This window comes from Acyrthosiphon pisum, chromosome X, assembly GCF_005508785.2.
Source record: "Acyrthosiphon pisum isolate AL4f chromosome X, pea_aphid_22Mar2018_4r6ur, whole genome shotgun sequence".
Classification (NCBI taxonomy): domain Eukaryota; kingdom Metazoa; phylum Arthropoda; class Insecta; order Hemiptera; family Aphididae; genus Acyrthosiphon; species Acyrthosiphon pisum.
The window spans coordinates 36822630-36845346 of record NC_042493.1 but is presented as its reverse complement, the minus strand read 5'-3'; the positions used below and the strand labels follow the sequence as shown (position 1 = coordinate 36845346).

The window sequence follows — 22717 nt, the reverse complement described above, 5'->3', positions numbered from 1 at the left end:
TTAGAGTGAATTTACTTTTTATAAAATTTAAATGTAAGAATATTATCTAGGGCATCTCATTGGCTTTTTGTTATATTTTAATTTCAAATTGAATTATGATTATTTTAAAATTGTAAATTGTTTATACATCTTTTAATACTCATAACTCAATTTAAAATTAAAATATAACAAAAAACCGATGAGATGCCCTTGATAATCTTATTTTTTTAATTTTATAAGAGGTCAATTCACTCTAATTTTAAAATTAACAGGGCTAAACGTGATCTGCTGAGTGTAAAATTTGTTATGTCGTACGCGTGTAAAACAAAGAACATATACGGGTGCGATGTTCTCTTAACCATTAATTCTATATAATATATTATAGATAATGTGACACGAAAGTTTTTTACAAATAGTGTATACCTATATCTGTATAGAACTTGTAGTCAATGATATTGTTATACAATATGTAATATTATAATAATATACACCAAATATGTTTATTTCAAATATATCATTTTCACGGTGCCCGCATATTATGTTATCGATGTGTTCATTGATATGTCAATTTTGTAATGTCCATGGATAATATTTCCGGTTTTTGAAGTTCATAGCTGATGTAGCGATATACTCGTACACAAATGTCCAATATTTCCATATTATGCATTAAGGTGAAACGCCTTAATAATGTCAATTTATTTGAAGTTCATCTTTTTGTATTCATTTTTTTTTTATAAATACTCATATAATTTAATATTTATTTAATAACTTTATTCGAAAACTACCACTACTAATAATTACCAATAATAATAACCAAATTAAATGAATGTACCTCTGCATTTTAATCATTAATATGCGATTATAATATTCATCACTGTCAAATGTCTATCGTCTTCGCCCCTATAATAATATGACGTTCCCAATATTGAGTATTAACAAAACGGGTATATTACCGCGGGGTTGAAGCGTATGGTACGTGACCATATTAACTTATAGTCTATAACGAATGAATGGTGTTCTGAAGACTAACCTAACCTAACCAAAAATACTTTAATTGACGGTATGTTGCAATATGAATGATACATATATAAAATAATAACAAGACGTATATATTATATAATGTTATTTTATGTCCTTCATTCGTGCTTACGATACTATATCTTGTTTGAATACTTTTTTTAATGATATTAGTATATTATTCTACAGTTTACAGTCTTCAGGTGACTCTGTTGTTTTACTTTAGATAGGTCATTACATTTTCAGACCCACATCGAGAAGGTTACATGTCCAAGGCCTTAAAACTTCTTAGATTTGTTAAGCTGAATTTAAGCTTTCTAGTTCTTTAAAAACTTTGTACTGTTTATTTCTCCGGTCCCTTTTGAAATATATCATAGTTATCTAAGACTCTGCAAATTCACTAAATGGTAGGTAGTTGTCAACTTGAAAGGGTGCAGTGCAACTTTTCGCCTTCATTTCACATGATTATAATGCGTACCTCATGAGTATGCGCCAATGCTGCATCGTCTCATTTTGTCCACGGTCCATAATATGCAATAGTAAAAAAAGTGGTAGTTTAATGTTTCTCGTTAAAATTATTAATGGTGAAGTTGATTAAGTTGAACAGGGGGTGCTCCGCTGTATAAAGTTAACTTTAGGGTCAGGAAACCTTTTCCCGTCCCGTGTTCCTATTAGCAAGTATATAATTATTCAACCAATCGCTCTATTGTTAGAATGATGAAACTGGCCAACGAGGACTCATTATTATTCTTTAGTTTAGAGTTTTATAACTATATAAATGTGTTTTTACTTAGTCAAATCTAATCGGGCTTGTCCAGTATTTAAATAATTACGATAATACGTAGGTATACACGTTGATTTCACTTAATAAAAAAAGTCTCAATTACAGCGCCCGTGACGTGGTAGGTTAAAGTGTAGGGGTAGTGCGTACATCACTTTCGTTCGCATTGTTTACCACCCCTGCACTGGTTCTGGCGGCACACGCGTGGGGTTGAGGAAATGTCTTCGAAACGTCGCGATGTCGCCGGGCGGTGATTGTAACACACGCGACGGGGTGGGAAAAATCGTAAACACACACGACGACGGTACAAACACGGACACACCACAACACGGACGAGGACGAGCGAAAAAGCCGGTCCCGTCGCGGCAACATGAGCTTTTTTTACCCCCTACCAACCCCTCTCACTGATACAAAGCGTCCCCGGGTACCGTCCGCCGTGCCAGCACCGCATATCCGCCGGCCCGGGCGGCCTTTGTGGCGGCGGCGACCGGCGCTCGATAAACCAGGCCTACGCCGACGCACCGAGCACGCACACGCACTACGTTCACGGCCCTACGCGCATCTCGACGACGACGACGGCGACGACTACGACGGCGACTGCGACGACGGCCTGTCTCGCAACCGCCGCCGTTTGTTGTTTCCGTGGCCGCGTCCGTTCAGTGCGGCGCCTGTGACTCTTTAATAAATAAATAAACACACGCATATTATTACCGTATTGTAATCGTGCAACCAGTAAACGTATAACTGCCCTGAATACAGACTGCAACACTGCAGGTACCGATCTCCAATCGTCTTCTCCGCCTCTAACGATATTGTCGTTACCGTAAATTTACATCACATAAAACTCGTGCACAGTTGTTCACGCACCGAGTAAATACAATATCGAAACAGAGCTGGTTAGCTGAGGCGCGGAATATCATGAAGTGATTTTCACGAGATGCACGCCGCCAGTGCCGCGGTCGCCTGTAAAGCTAAGGGGTAGCGCGACACCATGAGGAAGAAGTCGACCATAGCGGTGGCCACCGGCCACGCGGCACCGGCTGGCGTCGTTGTCATCGTGCAGCCCAAGCAAGAGGCCGACGCGGAGACGTCGACGGAGGAAGATGTCGCGGCGGCCGAAGAGACCGTCGCCGCTGCCATAGCAGACGATCCGAGTTTATCACCCGTCCCGGAGGCCGTGCCCATCTGCTCGCGGCTATTTTCGCCATCTCCGCCGCCGTCGCAACAGCAACCGCTTACGGCCGCGGCCACGTCCGCACAGATCCCGGGACCACCGCCTGCGATACCCATCAGCACAGGTAAAAATCAACGCGATGTGACCGTTATATACCTATATATCAATCTTCGTCGCTGTATAGACTTAAAATTGATTACAATTTGTATACACGACGTGTTTTTACGTGTTGATGATGCGACGTCGCTCATTGCGTATACAGTAACAGTTTAATAAGTAACATTTAATAGATTATAATATTATTATTATAATATTATAATACCGTAACGGCAAAAGCGACAAACAGCCAATCGGATGAGCGTTCATGCGCGCGCGCGTGAGTGTGTGTATATATGTGTGTGTCGGCGGATATTCGAGTGACCGGTGTACGCGTTGTGCGGTGCGGGGGAGCGGTGTTGTTGACAGAGGGATGCGAACGGGCATCGTCAACACCGCCCTGCCGCGCGCGCCCGCTCATCCGTGGATCGATCGGTGGTGCGCTGGCCGAAAAGGCGTGCGCCGATCCGCATAGTACAACACGTATATAATATGTACGTGGAGCTCGGTCCCAACATAATGTATAATGTATTATACAAGTACGTTGCACGGTTTTGATGTTTTTCTTTCCTTAATGTGTGCGAGTGTGTGTGTGTGTGTGTGTGTGTGCGTGTGTGTATTGTACACATATATACGACAGTGTTATCGTTATCGACCGTGCTTACGTAATACCCATGAGTATGTTTGTGTGGACAGCCATAAAGTTACGAACGCCATCGCCATCGTCGGAGGCTCCCAAAGTTTTGTAATATATACAAGCTGCAATGTAAATGTAATGGATCATGGTACTGACGAACGAGTAGCGCATATAGAATCCAAATAATCGGCCAGTAAATAGTATTTATTACTATTTGCTTAGGGAATTACCAATAAATAGAACTCGAGTAATACGAGTGGTTAGAATAAAACTGTATTATCGTTATATTTTATTCTTTTCGATTCTTGCTGCAACGTTTTCTTATACAATTTAATTTTGAAAAGCCCAAATAACATATCAGTATCGTATAAATAACTATAGATTTTTTAAATGTTCCTCTCCTCAGTCCTCGACCGTCAGAGCATATATCAGACACAAACATCCAACTCTGAGCAATGGTGAAAAGTCCTATTAGAATCAGGTTTGAATATAAAACCATAGGATATAGTATAATTTTTACCGCACACCTCAGACTCGTCGACGCCGCCCGACGTCTGTAATCTGCACATACATGAACCACCATTCGATGACGCGCATGTGTTATATAAATATATGTATTATGTACCCATATATAAATACTAAAATACATATAGTAGGTATTACGACCACCCGATGTTCCCGTTTTCCGGGGCAGTAAAAACATGACATATATTATACGCCAGCCAGCGGTTGCTATATAAAACATTATCATATATAGGTACCTAATATACATATTATATTTGTGGACGAGATGCGAACGTAGTAAACTAAACAGTTTTTTATTATTATTTTACCCTGGTACATTATGAAATCGCGATGTCCACGATATAATAATATAAAACTATAAAAGGTTTGTGTCTCGGTTCGTATTATTCATTAGCTAATCAATTTAAAACGGTAATAAAATTATAGTAATATAGAAACCCGCCCATCAAATTAAATCCGCCTAAAATATCATCTCCTTTGTAGTAATATATCATATTTTGATCATGACAGTTTTATAGGTAAGCGTACAATATGTATATTTATATCATTTAGTGATAACTGATGATATATTTTTGGAACTCGGTAATTATTACTATCCGTAGGTTGTGGGTGTGTCGTGTATAGATAATATATCTATAGAAATATTTTGGTTTGATTTGTTTTCGTCAGACATGACGTTTGATTGCATGGCCATATTTAGTTCCAGAGTCCTGATAAATTATTTTTTAATGCATATTATGTCTCTTTTTAACTCTGTTAGTGTGTGGATTTTATACTCAGACAGTAACTTTTTATTAACCAAATTCGAAATTAAGTTATAGGTAATTAGTTTTATTCTACAAATTACATTCGGCCAATAATTGAAATATATTGCGCAAATCATATTTATTTGCACATTCGACGTATTATTATATAGTTGATTTGACCAGAATAAACTTTTCCGAGTAAATATTTCTTGATTAAAATCAACTAATCATTGCATCAGTTATAATCATAAACTGTTAATACATATTATCTCATCTCAAACGTGACGCATTAAGTCTGCAGGTTGTATGTTACTGATGGAAAATAACAATTTAGCTCGTTAATGATGACCGGACGTATTTAAATGTATATTTTTAACGCTGCACTCGTCCCATAATTCGATTCGGACCTCCGCTGGAATACGCCTGCGCGTGTATATTTTAGAAATACGCAAAACAGCACAGCGCACGATGTCGACGATTAACGGGACTTTAAAAAAATACAGGAAAAAAACAACAATCGCCGTCTTCGTGAGTAATAATGACATGCAGCCGCGTGGGTCTTGGGCGGCAGGTGCGTGCAATATTTTATAATAACTCGCTCAATCCAACACTGTGTATATATACATAATATTACAAACATATATCGTAATGCATTAATTATGAATGCGATATTATCTCGTTCAGCGTTGTCACATATTATATACTTAACTATGATTACCGGTTGCCATTGCGTGGTTATCGATAGGTATATGCAAAACTATGAAATCTAACATATCATTATTATTATTATACAATAGGTATTATATTTAAATTCACTTCAAGAGAACTTTTTTAAAAAGTACACGAGAAGTTGTTAAATTACTTCTCAGAAGTACAACCTGCAATGAATTAAGTTTATATAACTGTAACAAAAATTGTTTTACAGAAAAAAAAACACTTATCAACTTAACTCTTAAGACCGTGTAAAACGTTACACTTTAACAACGTAAAACGAAATATATCAGCCAAAAACTTTGAGATCGTTTAGAGTTCATTAGTTCAATACGCAAACTCTAATCATTTATACAATTATACCTATCGCACTTATAAGTTATAATAAACCACACTACGGAGAAGAACGTTTGAACTCCAAACAAATTGTATAACAATTATTAACAATTAACTATACAATTAGTGTCAATGCAATCGTATGAATGTATAATAGGCAACAGGTAAGCGTTGGGCACTTATAATCGTGTGTAGTCAATAGAATGCAACCCAAAACAAAATAATTTAACTTTCAAATTCTATAAAAGCATATATAGTCTATATACATATATTATGATAATCAATAACTAACCGGCGAAGATTTCGAGTCTACTAAGTTTTGATATTTTTAAAAATAATACTATTATCGTTATGGCGAGTGCCGAGTATACAACAAAAACTACTTAGTAAAAATGGATATTATGCTATAAGTTTTGCCATTATTATTCATAGGTTTATACAATCCCCTAGAAAATTACTAAAAAGTTCCTTAGATAATAATATATTCAATTTAAAAAGTTAAAAAATGTATAGATTGCTTATTTGTGATTTTGATTAACATTTACTTTACTTAGTAATTAGTCATTAAAAATATTTCACAATTAGATCTCTATTCGGTTTACTTTTGCTATTATTTAGTAGGTATCTATAAACTACCTATTTATCCAGTATTACATTTTTTGTGGACGTTTTGCTTAATATTATGCAATTGTATGTGATTTTTAAAATGCATGTAACAATGTTTAATTTACCTTAGTTTTCCAAAAATAATTTACAATTAAAAATATATGGTAAAAATACTATCAAATTATATATTATCTGTACGGTATGTTTTATATAAATAAACAGGTACTTTTTCAAAATGCAAAAATGTTGAATGATTGTAGGTACTTATTAATATTTATTGTCTTAGAAACATACAATAATAGGTAAAATGGCCAGAGATTAAAGCTCAGATTTTGTCATGTACGACCTATACCTACAGTTATACCACGAACTGACGAAATAATAATAATAACTTTATTGCAACAATAACATCTTTACATTAAAACAAAATAATAAATATAGGTAGGTATATATACGTATAAATTAAAATATTCTTGTAGATGGAATCTAATGGATTATAAAGCTTGCTTTATGCACGTATAGTGAGTCCGCGTTTATAATCACGAGAAGATTCGATTTTTTTTTTTGCATTCGAAGGGGCTTTGTGTCAACGCCACTGAATTTTCGTGCCATTCGCACCGCGGTGGTCAGGTGCGGCGGGTGTGGGAATTGGGTATCGTATAATATACGTACGCGGTACACACACACAAGTGCACAATATATTATATATTATTATTATAATGGCGTTACGTGGACGTATCGTCTCGTCGTAATCGCATATACAATTACCCATACTATAATCGGCGAACGGTCGCGAGTACAATTCGCGGTTTGCGAAAATTACATATACGTCGTCCGTGAATTTGGTAACCACCGCGCGTCGACTCGGTACGCGTGTGAAAAGTACGAGGAGGAGTAGGAGGAGTAGAAGAAGCAGAAGAATGAGAAAAAATTCCGTTACCGATGACGGACCGAGTCGCGCCGCTCTGCGATTAGCGTCGTCACCGTCGCCGTATAGTGGTCGTGGTCGTCGTCGTAATATGCGAATCACGAACAGAGACGCGTAAAAAATAATAAAATATATAATACCTACCGACGACGGACGGCCGAAAAACGCCGCTATGCGGATAACGGTAATCGCCGCCGAAATATCTTCTTCTCGCGTATTATTATTACTATTATTATACGTAGGATCGCACATAACGGGTTATAACTCGCCGCGGATGACGTCACCTCCACCGCCGACGTTTTGGTCGGTCGGTCGGTCGGTCACGTAACGGGATAGAAAACACGCGCGCGCACACATCATGGCACAACGGTATACTTATTTGGCGTTAAGATGGAGGGGAAGGCGTTCGCCTCGTTGATCTATTAAGACGTTTCCTCCCCTCCGTCACTAACCCTCCTCACCACCGACTTCTACGAGCATATCTCATAATATATATTATATAGGGTTTACCACCCCTTATCCCATACCTTGTGTTCGTTTTGTGTTTCTCATCCGTCGCCTCCTACTCAAATTCGCACAAACTGCCACCGCCACCGCCGCCGATCTCCCGACGTTTCGAAGTGGGCGTACGCTGTAAGGGATGACGTGCAGGTGCACAGATCCCTCCCATCACATTTCCAATACCAACAAAAGGCTTTTAAGGATGTTCAGTGCATTTATCAACAACTTTTGAGTTTAATGGAAAAATTGATGACTTAAAAATGTCAAATATAATTTGATATTTTACTCATTGTAGTCTAAAAAGTCACGATAAACATGAATAAGATAGGTATCATTGCATTGAAATCTTGATAGTTTGCGGGACAATGATGGCACCTCGAATAGGAACGTAATGGATTTCGTAACAAATTTTATGCCAGACGTTTTTTCGGGGGTGAGGCCCATGAGTGCTGACTCATTATTTCAGTCCAATAAGATCTGCGGTAATGTCTGCAAACTGTTGTAAACGGGTGAACAATTTTAATGTTATCGGAAAAGGGCGAGTTTAGGTTCAATAGTACTCTGTATTGTTTTCAAATGGATTTTAAAAATTATTGTATTTACGGGGGCTTATAATCGTACCCACATAGGCAAATGAAACTGGTTTTCATACAAGCAGCATAGTTCGCTGCTTTTCTCTAACAGAATTATGTGTACAATTTGCTCAGATAGCTGGTTGGTTGTGAATTTATATGATTAACGTGGTCTCTGAATTAGATAACAGTATACTATAATACGAAATTATAAATTATAAACTTAATATCTACTTTTTGTAAATTTAAAATTTACTATTTTCAAAAATTTGTGTGCGTTTTTAAACCAATCACAGCGAACCCATAATGTTTGATCCCTCAAATTATTATAACCATTTTTACCCTCATTCCAAATATGATTTTTTTAATGAAAGAATTTATCTACAATATAAATTAATATAATAATGTGAACTTAAAAACCACCGTGCAACCATTCAACCATTCAATTAAAATTATAATTTTTAATTGTAACATGATATTAAAACTATTGGATTGTTTATCTATATAATAGTGAAAAGAACACGACTACCGTTTACTACTTATTAAATAATAACGCATATAATTATGCTATCTATAATAATTATAATATATATTATATATTTCTCATAGTATAAAGTATATATGCATAAAAAGCTATTATTATGTTGATTATTCCGTTTTGTAATGATAAAAGTTTAAAATTTAAACTTCAAGACCCATTTTATAGTACGTTTTACATTAAACAATTTTGTAAATTTTTAGGCTTACCTAACAATAAGTTATTTACATAAAAATGTATAAACTATTTAAAATTTAAAGAACACTTTCAAAAATGAATCAGTATGAGTATTTATAAAACTTTTCAACTATAGTAACAAAAAATTCACGATCGTACATTTTAAAAACGTTAAGGTAGACAATTTTATGTATACACATTTATCGGTCCACGGATTTAATAATTGACATAATCAGATGTATAGTATATTGGTATGTATTTATATACCCATATGATCTAAACCTAACCTGACATTGAACGATGACCGACAATTTCCTCTTTCTCGATCGCTGGCCGGCTGGTATATCCCATATTGCACGTATGTTCGGTACCTAATAAACTGTTACGTCAGTTTAGATCCAGAATGATAAGACTATTTGGAATTTGGATGGCAGTTATTGAGCTAATAAACCTATGTGGTGTACGCCTTTTGTCTTTCGGAAAATCCTTTCCTGGGAAAAAAGAACATATCACACAGCACGCCAATATAACGGGGATACTATTGGGTCGGATAAGCAGTTTATTATACTTTATAGATTGGCAGTTTCTACAAATTTCTCTGTAGAAAACCCGTGATGAGAATTGACGGCCGATTGTAAACAGACATGAGCTCCCGTATAAATATTCAAGAAAATCACGTCCCTCATTATATATAGGTAAGTCTCGCATATACCTATATTGTTTTTGAATCTTATGCGTTGGCTAAAGCTATTACAGCTATTACAGCAGTTTCGAATCGATGATTATGCGTGAACGGTGTTAGGAATAGCTTGTCTATTATTCCTTGCGTATCCTCCCTGAAACGAAAAATAGATCAAAATATGTACTAATACAAATAAAAATAATTATAATTAAGGCTTCTCAGAGCATACAGTCCCTGTGTCCTACCAAACATTAATTATTTTTATCGTCGAATAACGAAATATCAAATTTAGATAAACTACAACTATTATTATTACATAACTTAATATAATACACGTCTGTTTCCGTTGTATCACGCTGGTGAGTTAACTTGTTGCTAATGCTAATTAGTATTGGCTATCAATTTATCGACTTGCATCCACATCTTTATCAATTTATACTGACCAAAAATTATTATTATATGTCTTTTGAATAAATCTAAAAATTCATCAGAACTCTGTACGTATAGTCGGCAAGTAAACTTAGGAATTAAAAAAAATGTATAATATAATCCCTCGTCAGTCGTCATCCACCCCCACACAATCGCTCGTAAATATCAGCTAATTAATATTTCGCACCGAAACCGCAACGATTATATTTTTTATTATAAAGTATAACATAAGTATAATATTATACAATAAAAGTACCTACCGACGTCTAAAATATTATATACCTACGTATAATATATACTGTACGCATTTGTACGTCATTATAATACGCATGTAGTAGAGTACTATTACTATTATTATTATTATTATTTTCTTCTCCTTACCTCCACGCCCGCGTTCTATTAGCAGTTATTACTATTATTATATATGGGTACCTGTTGGCGGCGATAGGTCGACGAACTCTTGTGCGCACAGCACACACAATAACGGGACGCGCCGCCGCCGCCGAACAATGACGATGATGACGATGATGACGATGATGATGAGAAACCCGCTAGTGTGCCGCGTCCCATTCCCCGCCCAGATCGAAAAAAAATAATATTAATAATAATAATAATATCGTAACTGTACAACTCTACGCCGCCGCCGGCAAGGACGTTCGACGACTCCGTCGCTGCCGCAATCTTGTGTAAAAACCGCCGCCACCGCCGCGATGACCGCCCGCCTCGTCGTATTTGCACACGACATTATATACTTTTTTTGCATTATTATACCGGTAGGTTGCTTGTGGGGGACCGCATGTTGAATATAATATAATACTATTCATAATAATAATAAATAATAGATATTTGATGACAAAAAAATATTGAAATAAAGTACCACTTACAAACAAATAAAAAAAAAAATAAAAAAAAACCCCATTAATAATGGAAATTTCCCCTTGTCTTAAAAAGAAAGAGATGGAGTAATAATTACTCCAGTTAGAATAGAACACACGCATTTAACCTACTCCTTCCTCATAACAAATAAACAGGCCCCAACGTGCAGAGAAAACCCACATTCACATAGGTAGTGACCAAATGCCCAAAATACACTCCAACATGCACTTAACGAATGAAATATGGAAATAATCTATTATTAAACTTGATATTAAACTTATATTAAACTTGATTCAAACTTAAGTCAAAAAATTGTAAATAATGTTATTTTTTACTTATAACCTGTATCTAATCTATAAAAATAGGCTAAAAACGATAGCTGCTGTCGAAGCCTTAACAGATATTAAAAGTATATACTTACCTAATATATATTATATGGGTACATGCGGTACACCTATAACATATTATATAGTACGATGCCAATAAAATAATATATATAATTATTACATTCGAATCGGCTGAAATTGAAAATCGCCATCACGCATTATTGATATCACGAAGATCTCTCGATAATTCAAACCTTCCATAATTCGAAACTTTATACGTATATTATTATTATTGTGCGGAAGATTTTCTCGCGTACATGAGTGATGACCATGTACATATTATATAATATTATATTAGGTATATTATAGCATCGGCACGATCGTATGCACAAGGCGTACCCGATTGCCTATCTACGATTTATTATTGTGTTAATGCGGAAAACGTGCAGAAAGCTTTTCGTAATATACCTGCCGTATACGCATAGTCGTTGTACATTATCCGCCAGCAGTCACACAATATTATATACAGTCAATTATTGCGCTGCAGCAAAACGTTCGTGATGAGTCTTGAGATCGGAATAAAGAAAAGGATGAACAAACCTATTTGAAAAAAAGAAGACAAACGGAAATTCATAAAGCGAAAATATATAACGTAATATTATATACTTCCGACTTAGCTTGACAATGTACAATATTTATGTCTCCGGCGGGAAATCATGGGTGCTCGATGTATATTATACTTAGGTGTAATAATATAGTTACAGGATCGCGGGTATTACAAAAACAATTTTTAATGATGACCGAATTCAAAAACTATATAGGTAGACGACATAATAATATTTTAGTATAACAGGTACCTTCTATTATAATACCTGTAGTGGACTTTGCTTGCTAGATTTTCGGAGTCCGATGTTTCAACGGGTTATTCGTTTAGCATTTTCCATTTTTCACCAAGCCATTTTTATATATTATTAGGTACAAAGCTCAAAAGTATTTTATTTTTAGTACCTACTGATTAGACAAATTGATTTTACAACAAAGCCCGTTTCTAATTCAATAAATATTTTTATCAATTATGACTGAAAAAGTTTGGAATTATCGTCATTACCTAGAAAATATTTTTAAATGAATAACTGTCTAAAATTAATTGGCATAATTTGATTTTTAAGTCAATATCGTATAAAGTCAAATTTGATTGGAAATATCGTTATTGACCATAATAAAGTTAATTCTTTAATTCACGATTTTGCCAGAACACATCATATATATATTTACTGGGTTATCCATTTAACGTATAAGTCATTAATCTACGAGTCTTGGTATTAACATTTTTTTCCATAAATTTAAGTCATTAAAAAACACCATTTTAACTATTTTTTATCGTTATAATTTATTAAATTTGTTTCTTTCATTAATGACCACATGCGTTTTAAATTCCTTATTGCACAGTATAATATTTTTTGAAGTAGATACTTCGTTGTATATACAATTCAAATGTTGGACGAGTAGTTTGTGAGTTAAAGCCTAAAGGTATTTAAAATGTGTATGATTCAAGTGGAGGTACCCCGAAACATTTTCGTCCACTACACCTCTACACCATCCATCTAAACTTTAAATAAATTTAACTAATAAACTACTTATCCGTAATTTAATTTGTATAGATTGAAACACTCCAAATAATATTCTGCTTTGGAATTTTTAAATTAAAAATATACGTAAGAGACAAAAAACGATAATGATTAAAAAATTAGTAAAAATATAATTTTGCTTCAAAAATATTGTTTTGTAATGACCTACAATTATGTAAAATATTTTTTTTCAAAAACGATAGTGTTTTCTGAAATAATTAGTGTCCTTCATTAAATGGATCAACATACATATATAATATATAGTCATAGTTATAGACTTTATAGAGCATCAGTATCTGTTTGATTTTCATCATGTTTGCTATTACACTGTTGCCTGTATATTCGAGTACCTACCTACATTTGATTAGGAAAAAACAATGATACGACTATTCCTGAACACGCCCTTGAACGGCAGGGGGCTCTGTCTGAATAGAGCTCGCCTGGATCCAGTTGCGTAAATTAAATTGTTTTTTCAATATCCAAACACCCGTGTAGGCCTATTCGAATATTTTAGCATGTCACACTGTCACTTTTTCTTTATATGTTAACCCTATTATTTACATAATACATAATAATATACTAACCTTGCACACATATTTACGCCGAAAATAGTCAAATTTAAATTACAAGTCATATCCTTATAAATTATAATAATATATTTGCTAATTAAATACTAAACTCTAAACAATAAAAGTAATAAATAATAATCAAGCTACACGAAATAACCAAACTAACATTGTTGTAATTTATTATTAGCAACAGTTTAGAATAGATTTTAACTATTAGTTGTAGTGTTTAGAACTTACATGAACTGTTAGCAATTAACATGCTGATTATAATTATATTATAATATAATAATTATTTCTGAACGGCAATCACTAGATGTTATATATTATATAACATAGGTACCAATGATTTTACATAGAATATAATATCAAATGTGTTGTGTATAATTAATGGTATCACAGGTCGATTATGATAAATAGCAGTTTGTGAACACATGTCATACTATGATTACAAATTAGTATCTGATTTGTAATCATAGTATAATGTAATCTGATTACCAGATTATACATTACACGTCAATGCGAGTGTTACACTGACTGAGAAAACTGTTGAATTAATGTAAGATAAACTATATCATGCGGTTTGATATAAGAATTTTAGGCATTAAAAAGTCGTTGACCTGATTATTATGTCTAGAATAATTTAATCAAATATCCCACCCAAAACACTTATATTATATAAATAAATGTGCTGTATAGAGATATAAAATTCGTGGTTTCTTAATTAAAAAAAGTTATTTATATACTGCACAGTCTTAAACCACAAAAAGCCTGTTTTTTTTAATCAAAAAAGAAATGTTATAAAAACGTATAAACCCCGTGGGTGGGAGTGGTCTGAAATCGCAAGCAATTCAATTTGTGGTGCCTTTTCCTCGTGATCATATTTTATAGGTGGATAAACGGGTGGTTGTATATCGTTAAATATGATTAAACTGCAAAGCTTTCAATTGCCACTTATATTATATTGTAAAGCACCCCTATACCAGTCTATTGAGACCTCACAATATGTCAACATAATAGGCGTAGTCTATTTCTATATATATATAATATAATAGGGACTCACTGCTCGTAATGCACACAGCCACTCGGGCGCCAAAAAAGGTTTAACCTATATGACACGTGTTGTTGATTATAAAGTGTGTGGTTAGGATATTTGATAGTCGAATAGTGTGAGTTGGTTGAACATTAAAGTGATTCTATTGTGGTGGGTGAATGGTAAATGTCGATTTTCGGTAGTTCGTTATGTGGTTCAGGTTACTTAGCATCTCTGTATTTATACACAATTCTAAACAACGCCACTGCAGTGAACGATCTAACAATGGCGCCAATATTTTTCTGAAAATGGCTTACACATGAACTCCGGGAATAAATATATCCTAAGACCGATGAGCAAAAATGAAATCTAGAGTCCGGAAAAATTGTTATCGGATGATAGGTACTACCACTTAAATCTAAGAGTTTTAAAACAATTATCGTTTCAATATTATAATCGCTACAACCGATTTTATAGAGTTTACACATTTTAACGCACGTAAAACATTACGGTACAGTACAATAGGGTACAGTCGACGTCATAGATAATTGTTATTACGTTGGTATATATTTTTTATGCATTTTCATTTCACGTGTATATTTTTTCTTCAGGATTATTTCGGATATTTTAACATTAATATTAATATGTAGAACGTAAGTAGGCCTGTAACGGTACGGATTAAACTGTGTATTTGGCCGCAATCGCAATACAGTTAACGCCTGGTAAAACTGCACAGCAACCAAACATACATGAGCATATTGTTATGATACTAACTGATCACGAGGTACACGACCATTGTTACGAACTTACATTCAGATGCATTTTTTATAATATGCCATTTGCGCATCATTATTATTAAAAATTTTAATTAAATGTGATTATCTAAGTTTGAATACATGTGTTAAAAGGTAAAATTCTCTAAAATAATTTAAATTTTAAATTATCTAAAATATAGCTATTATTAAATATAAACATTTATGAACCTAAGATACTCGTATTATATTATAGGCATATCGTCCATTTATGTCACCGTATAAAAACTTAAACTCACTACCATTTTATTATTAAAAACCACCAACCAAATTTTTTACTTGGGGAATTAATTATACGCGAACGACAAACTCCTACCATTTCACTGCTTTCTATGCGGCCGGGACTCTACGTTTCTGTAGAGTATATGAACCACAATAATCAATAGGAACCGGCAAAAATGAATTGGGTGTAAGATCGTTTTAGAAATTTTAAGAGATCCCCGCTATATAAAAATGTATTAAAATGTAATATATATTATAAAAAACACAGGTGATAGTATTTAAACGAGGTAAATTAGTAACAACATTTTTTATTTTATTAAATGCTCTATGTTGTATAGTCGTTAATTTAATTAATTACCTACATTCTTTTTGGAAAATTAGTCATCTAGTCAGAGACGCGTATGACTTGTCCAAACTATATGAGACCATGAGGGTGGATAGAATGTGCTAACATTTAGTGCATAACTTTACAATTTTTGTGTAATGTACCTACCTATATTATGTATATTAGGTATGTGAATTGTTATAGGTAGGTACGTATTTATATTTTTTAATTGAAATTTATTTTTGCACTTACCGAGAACGGAATCGGTACCTACCAAAATTCACCACTGCCGTGTTACCTACAAACAACATACTACACTAACCATGCCATATAATGATATACAGTCTCGACCAATGAAAGCGGCAGCCGCAGTATTACCATGACATATTATTAGTATATGAAAATAAATCAAACACTTCGATCCGTAATTGATAATTAGACATTTTGTGCGGGGAAAGGCATATAGACTTCCTGGTTTCTGTACCTAATTTATGAGTGTTAAATTTAGTATAACCGATAATTAATGTTTATATTGCGATATAATGAAAATGACATAACTAAACCATTAAACACATCTAAACGTAATAAATACTGGTTATACGATATAATATGTGGAATATCAAAGATGATTGAGAGAAACATTTACGATTTATTAATAATTATAATTGAATTGAGTCAATTCAAATGATTTATTTTTTAGAATCCATATGGTTTGTTATATTAAACTCATCATATAGGTTTATTGGTTTATATATTTTCAACTTAGTTTAAATATTTCATTGTTGACGGGTTTTAAGAACTAATAACACATAACAATGCACAAAAATGTATTTAAATCAGTCAGTCTGACTAATAAAACTAACTATTATCAATTATAATTTTATAAATCTAATAATAAAATAAATCAATTACTATAGATAATACTATATTATATTGTAATAACAATGAAGAAAAACGATAATTTAAAAGCTGATTAGGTTTTTTAAAAATATTAAATAAAATTACAATAAAGTATAGATACCAATATTTAACAGTTAGGTAATGAACACTAAGCTTACAGCAATGGTTTAGTATAGGGTTTATAAAATACGTGTATGATTGTGACGATTAAATCATTATAATAGTTGATGATATGAATTGTTGATAAAATAAAACCATAATGATTTTGATTAAATTTATTTTCCAAAATTCACCAAAATACTTTAAATTACTCTGAACACATAGTTAATAATATTTTTGAATAGCTATTATCTATACAGTTTACAGTGTAGATTCGTATAATGTCGTTACTTGGTTAATTGCAAGAAAATGACTACATTATGACCGTAGAGTCTTTATAATTCATATAATATTTTAATTTATGAACATAAAAAATAATATAAATGGGAGACATTGATAAAATTTCATTTATTTATATTACCTAATAATATTATATTGTCAATGTTATTAATTTCATTTATACGGCTGTGAGATTCTGATAATTTTTAAACGAACAAAAAACATTATTTATAAACTAATGCTTAGTGAAAAGCCCGATAGCCAAGTTGTTGCTTAGTTCATATATTTTTTTATATTTTATCTTCGGGTTTATAATATTAATATTTTTTTGCGATTAGTATCGTTCATCTTTTTTATTTAATAGATATACGTACAATAGCACATCTGTATTACCCGAGGAATGCGTACCTACTGCTATTTCGTAATATAAAACGAAAAAAAATCACTTTAAAATGTCGGTGATTTTTTTATCAACTAAAAATGCATATTTCACATTACGATGCTCATCGTTTCAGAATAGAAGATTTGATTAATTTCTAGTCAATAAAGGAATATATTATTATTAAAACTCGATATTACGAAATACTGTAATAAGAGCACAATGCTGCAATATCTTGTTCAAATATTTATTATTTTTTTTAAATACCTAATATTATTAAGTTGATATCGGTAACCACGGCAAACCATCATTTCACGCCAACACTGAATACCTGTTTTTTTACGTTCGGTGAAACGACGCGATACGAATAATAATTAGGTTTGCTATTCCGTAAAGGTTTCCGAATTTTCACACCACGGCATTAAGTTGTACGTGTACAAATAAACTTAAAAAAGAAGACTACGAAGAAAATAGAAAAAAATCCATATTCAAATTGAATTCTTGCTAGGGACGGTGTCTTTGGACTAGTTGTCCTAAATAATAATTTCCAAGCGGTACACAATATTATAATATAGTATATTATACAAACTTACGTCACAAATTTACTCGTAAACGCGAGGAAGAAAATTTTCAGTCGTTGGCCGTTTCTCTAAAACAACCACAATACAAGCTATGGGTCCATTAAACAAATTAAATAAATATTAAATACTACCAGCTCAATACACATTCGTACGATAGAAGACAACGAAGAAAATGGAAAAACCCCGTATTCGAATTGACTTCTTGTTAGGGGTGGCGTCTCTGGTCTAGTTATCCTAAATAATAATTTCCACGTGGTACACAATTAAATATGCATACAAACACACGTCACAAATTTTCTCGTAAATGCGAGGAAGAAAATGTTCATTTGTTAGCGCTTTTCATATACATTTAATAAATATTAAATATTACCAACTCATTCTCTATTTGGAGCTAGTGTATTAGAATATTATATTGAGTACTTAGTTTTTAACAGAAAAAAATTACCAAAGGCCTAAAAGCAGTTAATCGCTTCAAATCTATCAGTGGGTTGCCGAAATCCCGAAATCGGAACCATAAATACACAGATTAATCAACAAAATATTGTTCGTATATTTGATTAAAACTTAAAATACGTTGTTACGCTTTCTGCAGTAGTACCTATAATGCACAAATAAATTGGTCGAGAAAATATACAACATGATGAAAACAAAACATATGTAGGTAATAATAATAAATTGTTGAAAATATAATAATATTAATAACTGGCCGACCAAATTTTCGGCGACACTGGAACCGACCAATGTAATATTTATTTTTTCGTTTTCGTTTCGTATTCAGTACAGTTTTGTGCGATTCTCGTGTGTCCGAGATATGTGCTGCGACAGTGGTGACCTCGACGGCAGTGGAGACCGCGGCATAATATAATATATACACGTCCTATAACCGGCTAAAGCGAAACGTTGAGCAAAAATAAAAATACAGTTCACCGTTTCGGCGGCGGCGGTGGAGGTGGCCAGTTCGACGTCGAACAAAAACAATTCCAATAATACATAATAATGTATTAATGTAATATATCGTGGCGAGAAAAAGGAAAAAAAATTGTTATTTTAAAACAAACCACGAGAAACAAATAATGTGATGTTTGGCGGTCAGGTGTAGCCGATGCACCGGTGTCTATAAATCAGTGAGTGGGTGATTAATTGTCCGTTTCGTTCGCGAACGACGACAATTCTGAGCGGCCGAGCTCGTTTTGGCCAAAACGTCTTGTCGAAATCCGCGTGCTCGTTCGTGCATTTTCCCCGGGGCTGGTTAGTGATGGCTGTCGATACCGCGATTTTGTCGAAAGCTATTATTTCAGCAAACATATTACTACCTGCAAAAGTTTGGGTAAATGAAACAAATTTCAAACTTTATAAGTATTGTTTGTCTTGTTTGTACAAACACGTAGGAGTTTACGTCTGAAATTTGTCGTATACTATTTATATGTTGATGAGTCGCAGACATTTCCATCGTAATAACTGGTTTAAAAACGGCGCATGTAAAAATGTACAATGATTATTTATTATGTATAATTAATATATTGGGATATAAATGAACACACGTACATTTTTATCGTTACATTTATCAAGAAAAGATCATAATTTTTAAATGAAAATATTATTTTTGCATAATTTATAATAATTTTTACTAATTTAAAAATATTTGGTATATATTATACCACACCATAATAATTGTAATGATTAATTTTTACTCATTTTAAAACATTATTATATGAATAGGTACATTTATTAATTAAGTTTTTTTATTTTTTATTTGATGGCCAATAGTTGCAGACGACCAATTTATTTGACTACAAATTTACCATACGACCAATTGACTGTAACCCAGAATATTATATTATCGTGTTTAGATTTCAATCATTCGGGTGTTTGGTGTTAAAAAATTGAAAGGAAAACGAATTTCCCCGAAAAAAAGTAATGGATCTTTGATATTTTCTCCGTGTTCAAAATAATATATTCTTCAGTTCAATATCTAAAAAGGGCAAATACATTATATAATATTACAATAATAATATGATATCCAGTACCGTAGGACTTCCAAGCATCAAATGATGATACCCATACAGCAATTTGTATACAAGCCTTTTTATTCGTGACAGCGGGGGACGAGAACATCGATATACTATTATCATTATCATCATGATCATCATCATCGCTACAAATGTTTGACTTGTTCCTTTTTATTGGGATTTCAATCAGCAAAACTGTTGCAAAAGTTAACGTCAATTAAAAATATTTCATACAACCCGTACAAGCGAGAAAAATAAATTGCGTTTTTTTTTTTTACATACATTTACGTGTATATATAGGTACATGTACGTAATACAATATGAACGTGTATATGCGATGCTGGAAACCGCAAAATCATTAACCTGCGCGCGGCGATTGCGTCGTTGCAGCGACCGTATAATAACACACACACACACACACACACACACAAGTGAGACGAATAAATAAAATACACAATATAATATAGACACTGCTACTGCTGCTGTTGTTACACTATACCACTATACAATTTACTATATTATCGGTACTTACCTACTGCTACGCGCATTCGATTTAATATAGAATACAATATATTGTTAAAATATATTATATTATATTACTACATCATCGCTCCTATTTTTCCTTTGATAATGAATTTATTCAAATTTTGATTTTTGAAATTTTACGTGGGTACACTTGAACCATATTTTAGATTCTTTGATTTTTACACCATTTAAGCAGTGGCGGCCTGTGAGGCAATACCGACTTCAAATGAGAATCACCTTTTTCCTATAAATCTCTAAGTATATTACGTATCCAAATCGAAATTTGAACGAGTTGTTTTCGAGTTATTTAACTTTGTGTACTAAGAATAATAGGTCCACAATTTAATAGTTTTGTAAAACCATTTTTAAGGACCATCATCCTTTTTAAATATATTTTAATATCTCGGATATCTACTATACTCGTTCGAATTTTGATTTAGATATAATAGATGCATAAAAATATGTCAAATCATTGTCTGCATATTAATAATATATAGTAAAAAAGTTTAATTCTCATTCGAAGAAAGGAAGTTTGTATAGGCACATGTGTATAAAACCTAAGTATTTGAAAATCTGTTAACATAATGTTATACATTATACCTACACTATCATCTTCCGCCTATAATATAATATTATATACATGTGTGTGTGTGTGTTATTCTAGACGACGAAATTGCATACCATGTGCGTGCGTAATGTTATTAATATTCATCCTGTACGCGCATATTATATTGACAACAGTTTTTCAACCGTGTACACCGTGCTGTACGTCGACCCGCAAGCGAAAAGATTCCAACAAGGTCTTGTGCAAAAAATTTTTTATTTTCAAAAAACAAAAATTTCGACATTCAAAATTGGATTTTTTACGGCACGCCCCAAACATATTATCCTGTAGGGCGACGATCTGCTATATATATGTATCGCGCTTGATGTATCTCTGTCAGCTTCACGGAAATCGGCAGTAGAAATAAAATATTCTGGATAGGTCCTATACAAGCACCCGTAAAACTGGAACCCGACGACGACGAGAGGCTTTGTCGCGAATAATACACCCGCCAGTCGCACCCCGCTACTAAACCTGCTGGCAACAATGCCGCGAACGAGTTATAAAAAAAATTAAATCGTGCCCGGGCGAAGATAATATATTATTATTATATATTATATTCGACGACCAAATAAGAAGGATTGCCGCCGAGACTGTGTAATAAAACATTCCCTATACCTACTATACATTTCGTGAATATTACTGTCTATAGGACATTGGACAATATTCGTACATGCGCGATACGTGGTGTATATATTATAATATTATATATTATACGACGAGTGGTAGACCACTCGCGACCGCTCCTCAATTTTTTCCGCAATTATTATTGCAACCGCCGCCGCCACCGTTACACGGCTAATTTAATACGCTCGTATATAATATTATTTTAATTTATATATTATATTATTATTATTGTGTTGAATAACGCTGCACAGTTGACGTTGTTTTAATAACATTATAATGCATTACGCATTTATACAGAGCGCCCGTACAAAGTTTAGACACTTTTCCGAAAATCCTACGCGCGGTTTACACTCCGTATACACATATCTAAACGATATTATTATATCGTGTGATTTTCATAAGACAGCATTGCAACGACTGTAGTAATCGGTAAATGTTTCTCAGTCTAACTTGCATCCTGTGAAGTACACTATAGTACATGTATAGGTACT

General features: G+C 33.3%; 1 protein-coding gene across 2 annotated transcripts in view; it reads left to right on the top strand.

Annotated features, from left to right (window-relative positions):
• The window catches only part of LOC100162388 (probable nuclear hormone receptor HR3), a 75543-nt gene that overhangs the window by 3235 nt on the left and 49591 nt on the right, over positions 1 to 22717 (top strand). Inside the window, exon 1 of one of the 2 annotated variants that reach the window (XM_008191532.3) lies at positions 2352 to 3075. The exons of the other annotated variant lie outside the window; for it this stretch is intronic. Within the exon in view, the coding sequence (XP_008189754.1) occupies positions 2769 to 3075 (307 nt within the window). The 5' untranslated portion in view covers positions 2352 to 2768. Of the gene's footprint in view, positions 1 to 2351; positions 3076 to 22717 lie in introns of those variants that run through there. 2 annotated transcript variants of the gene reach the window in all.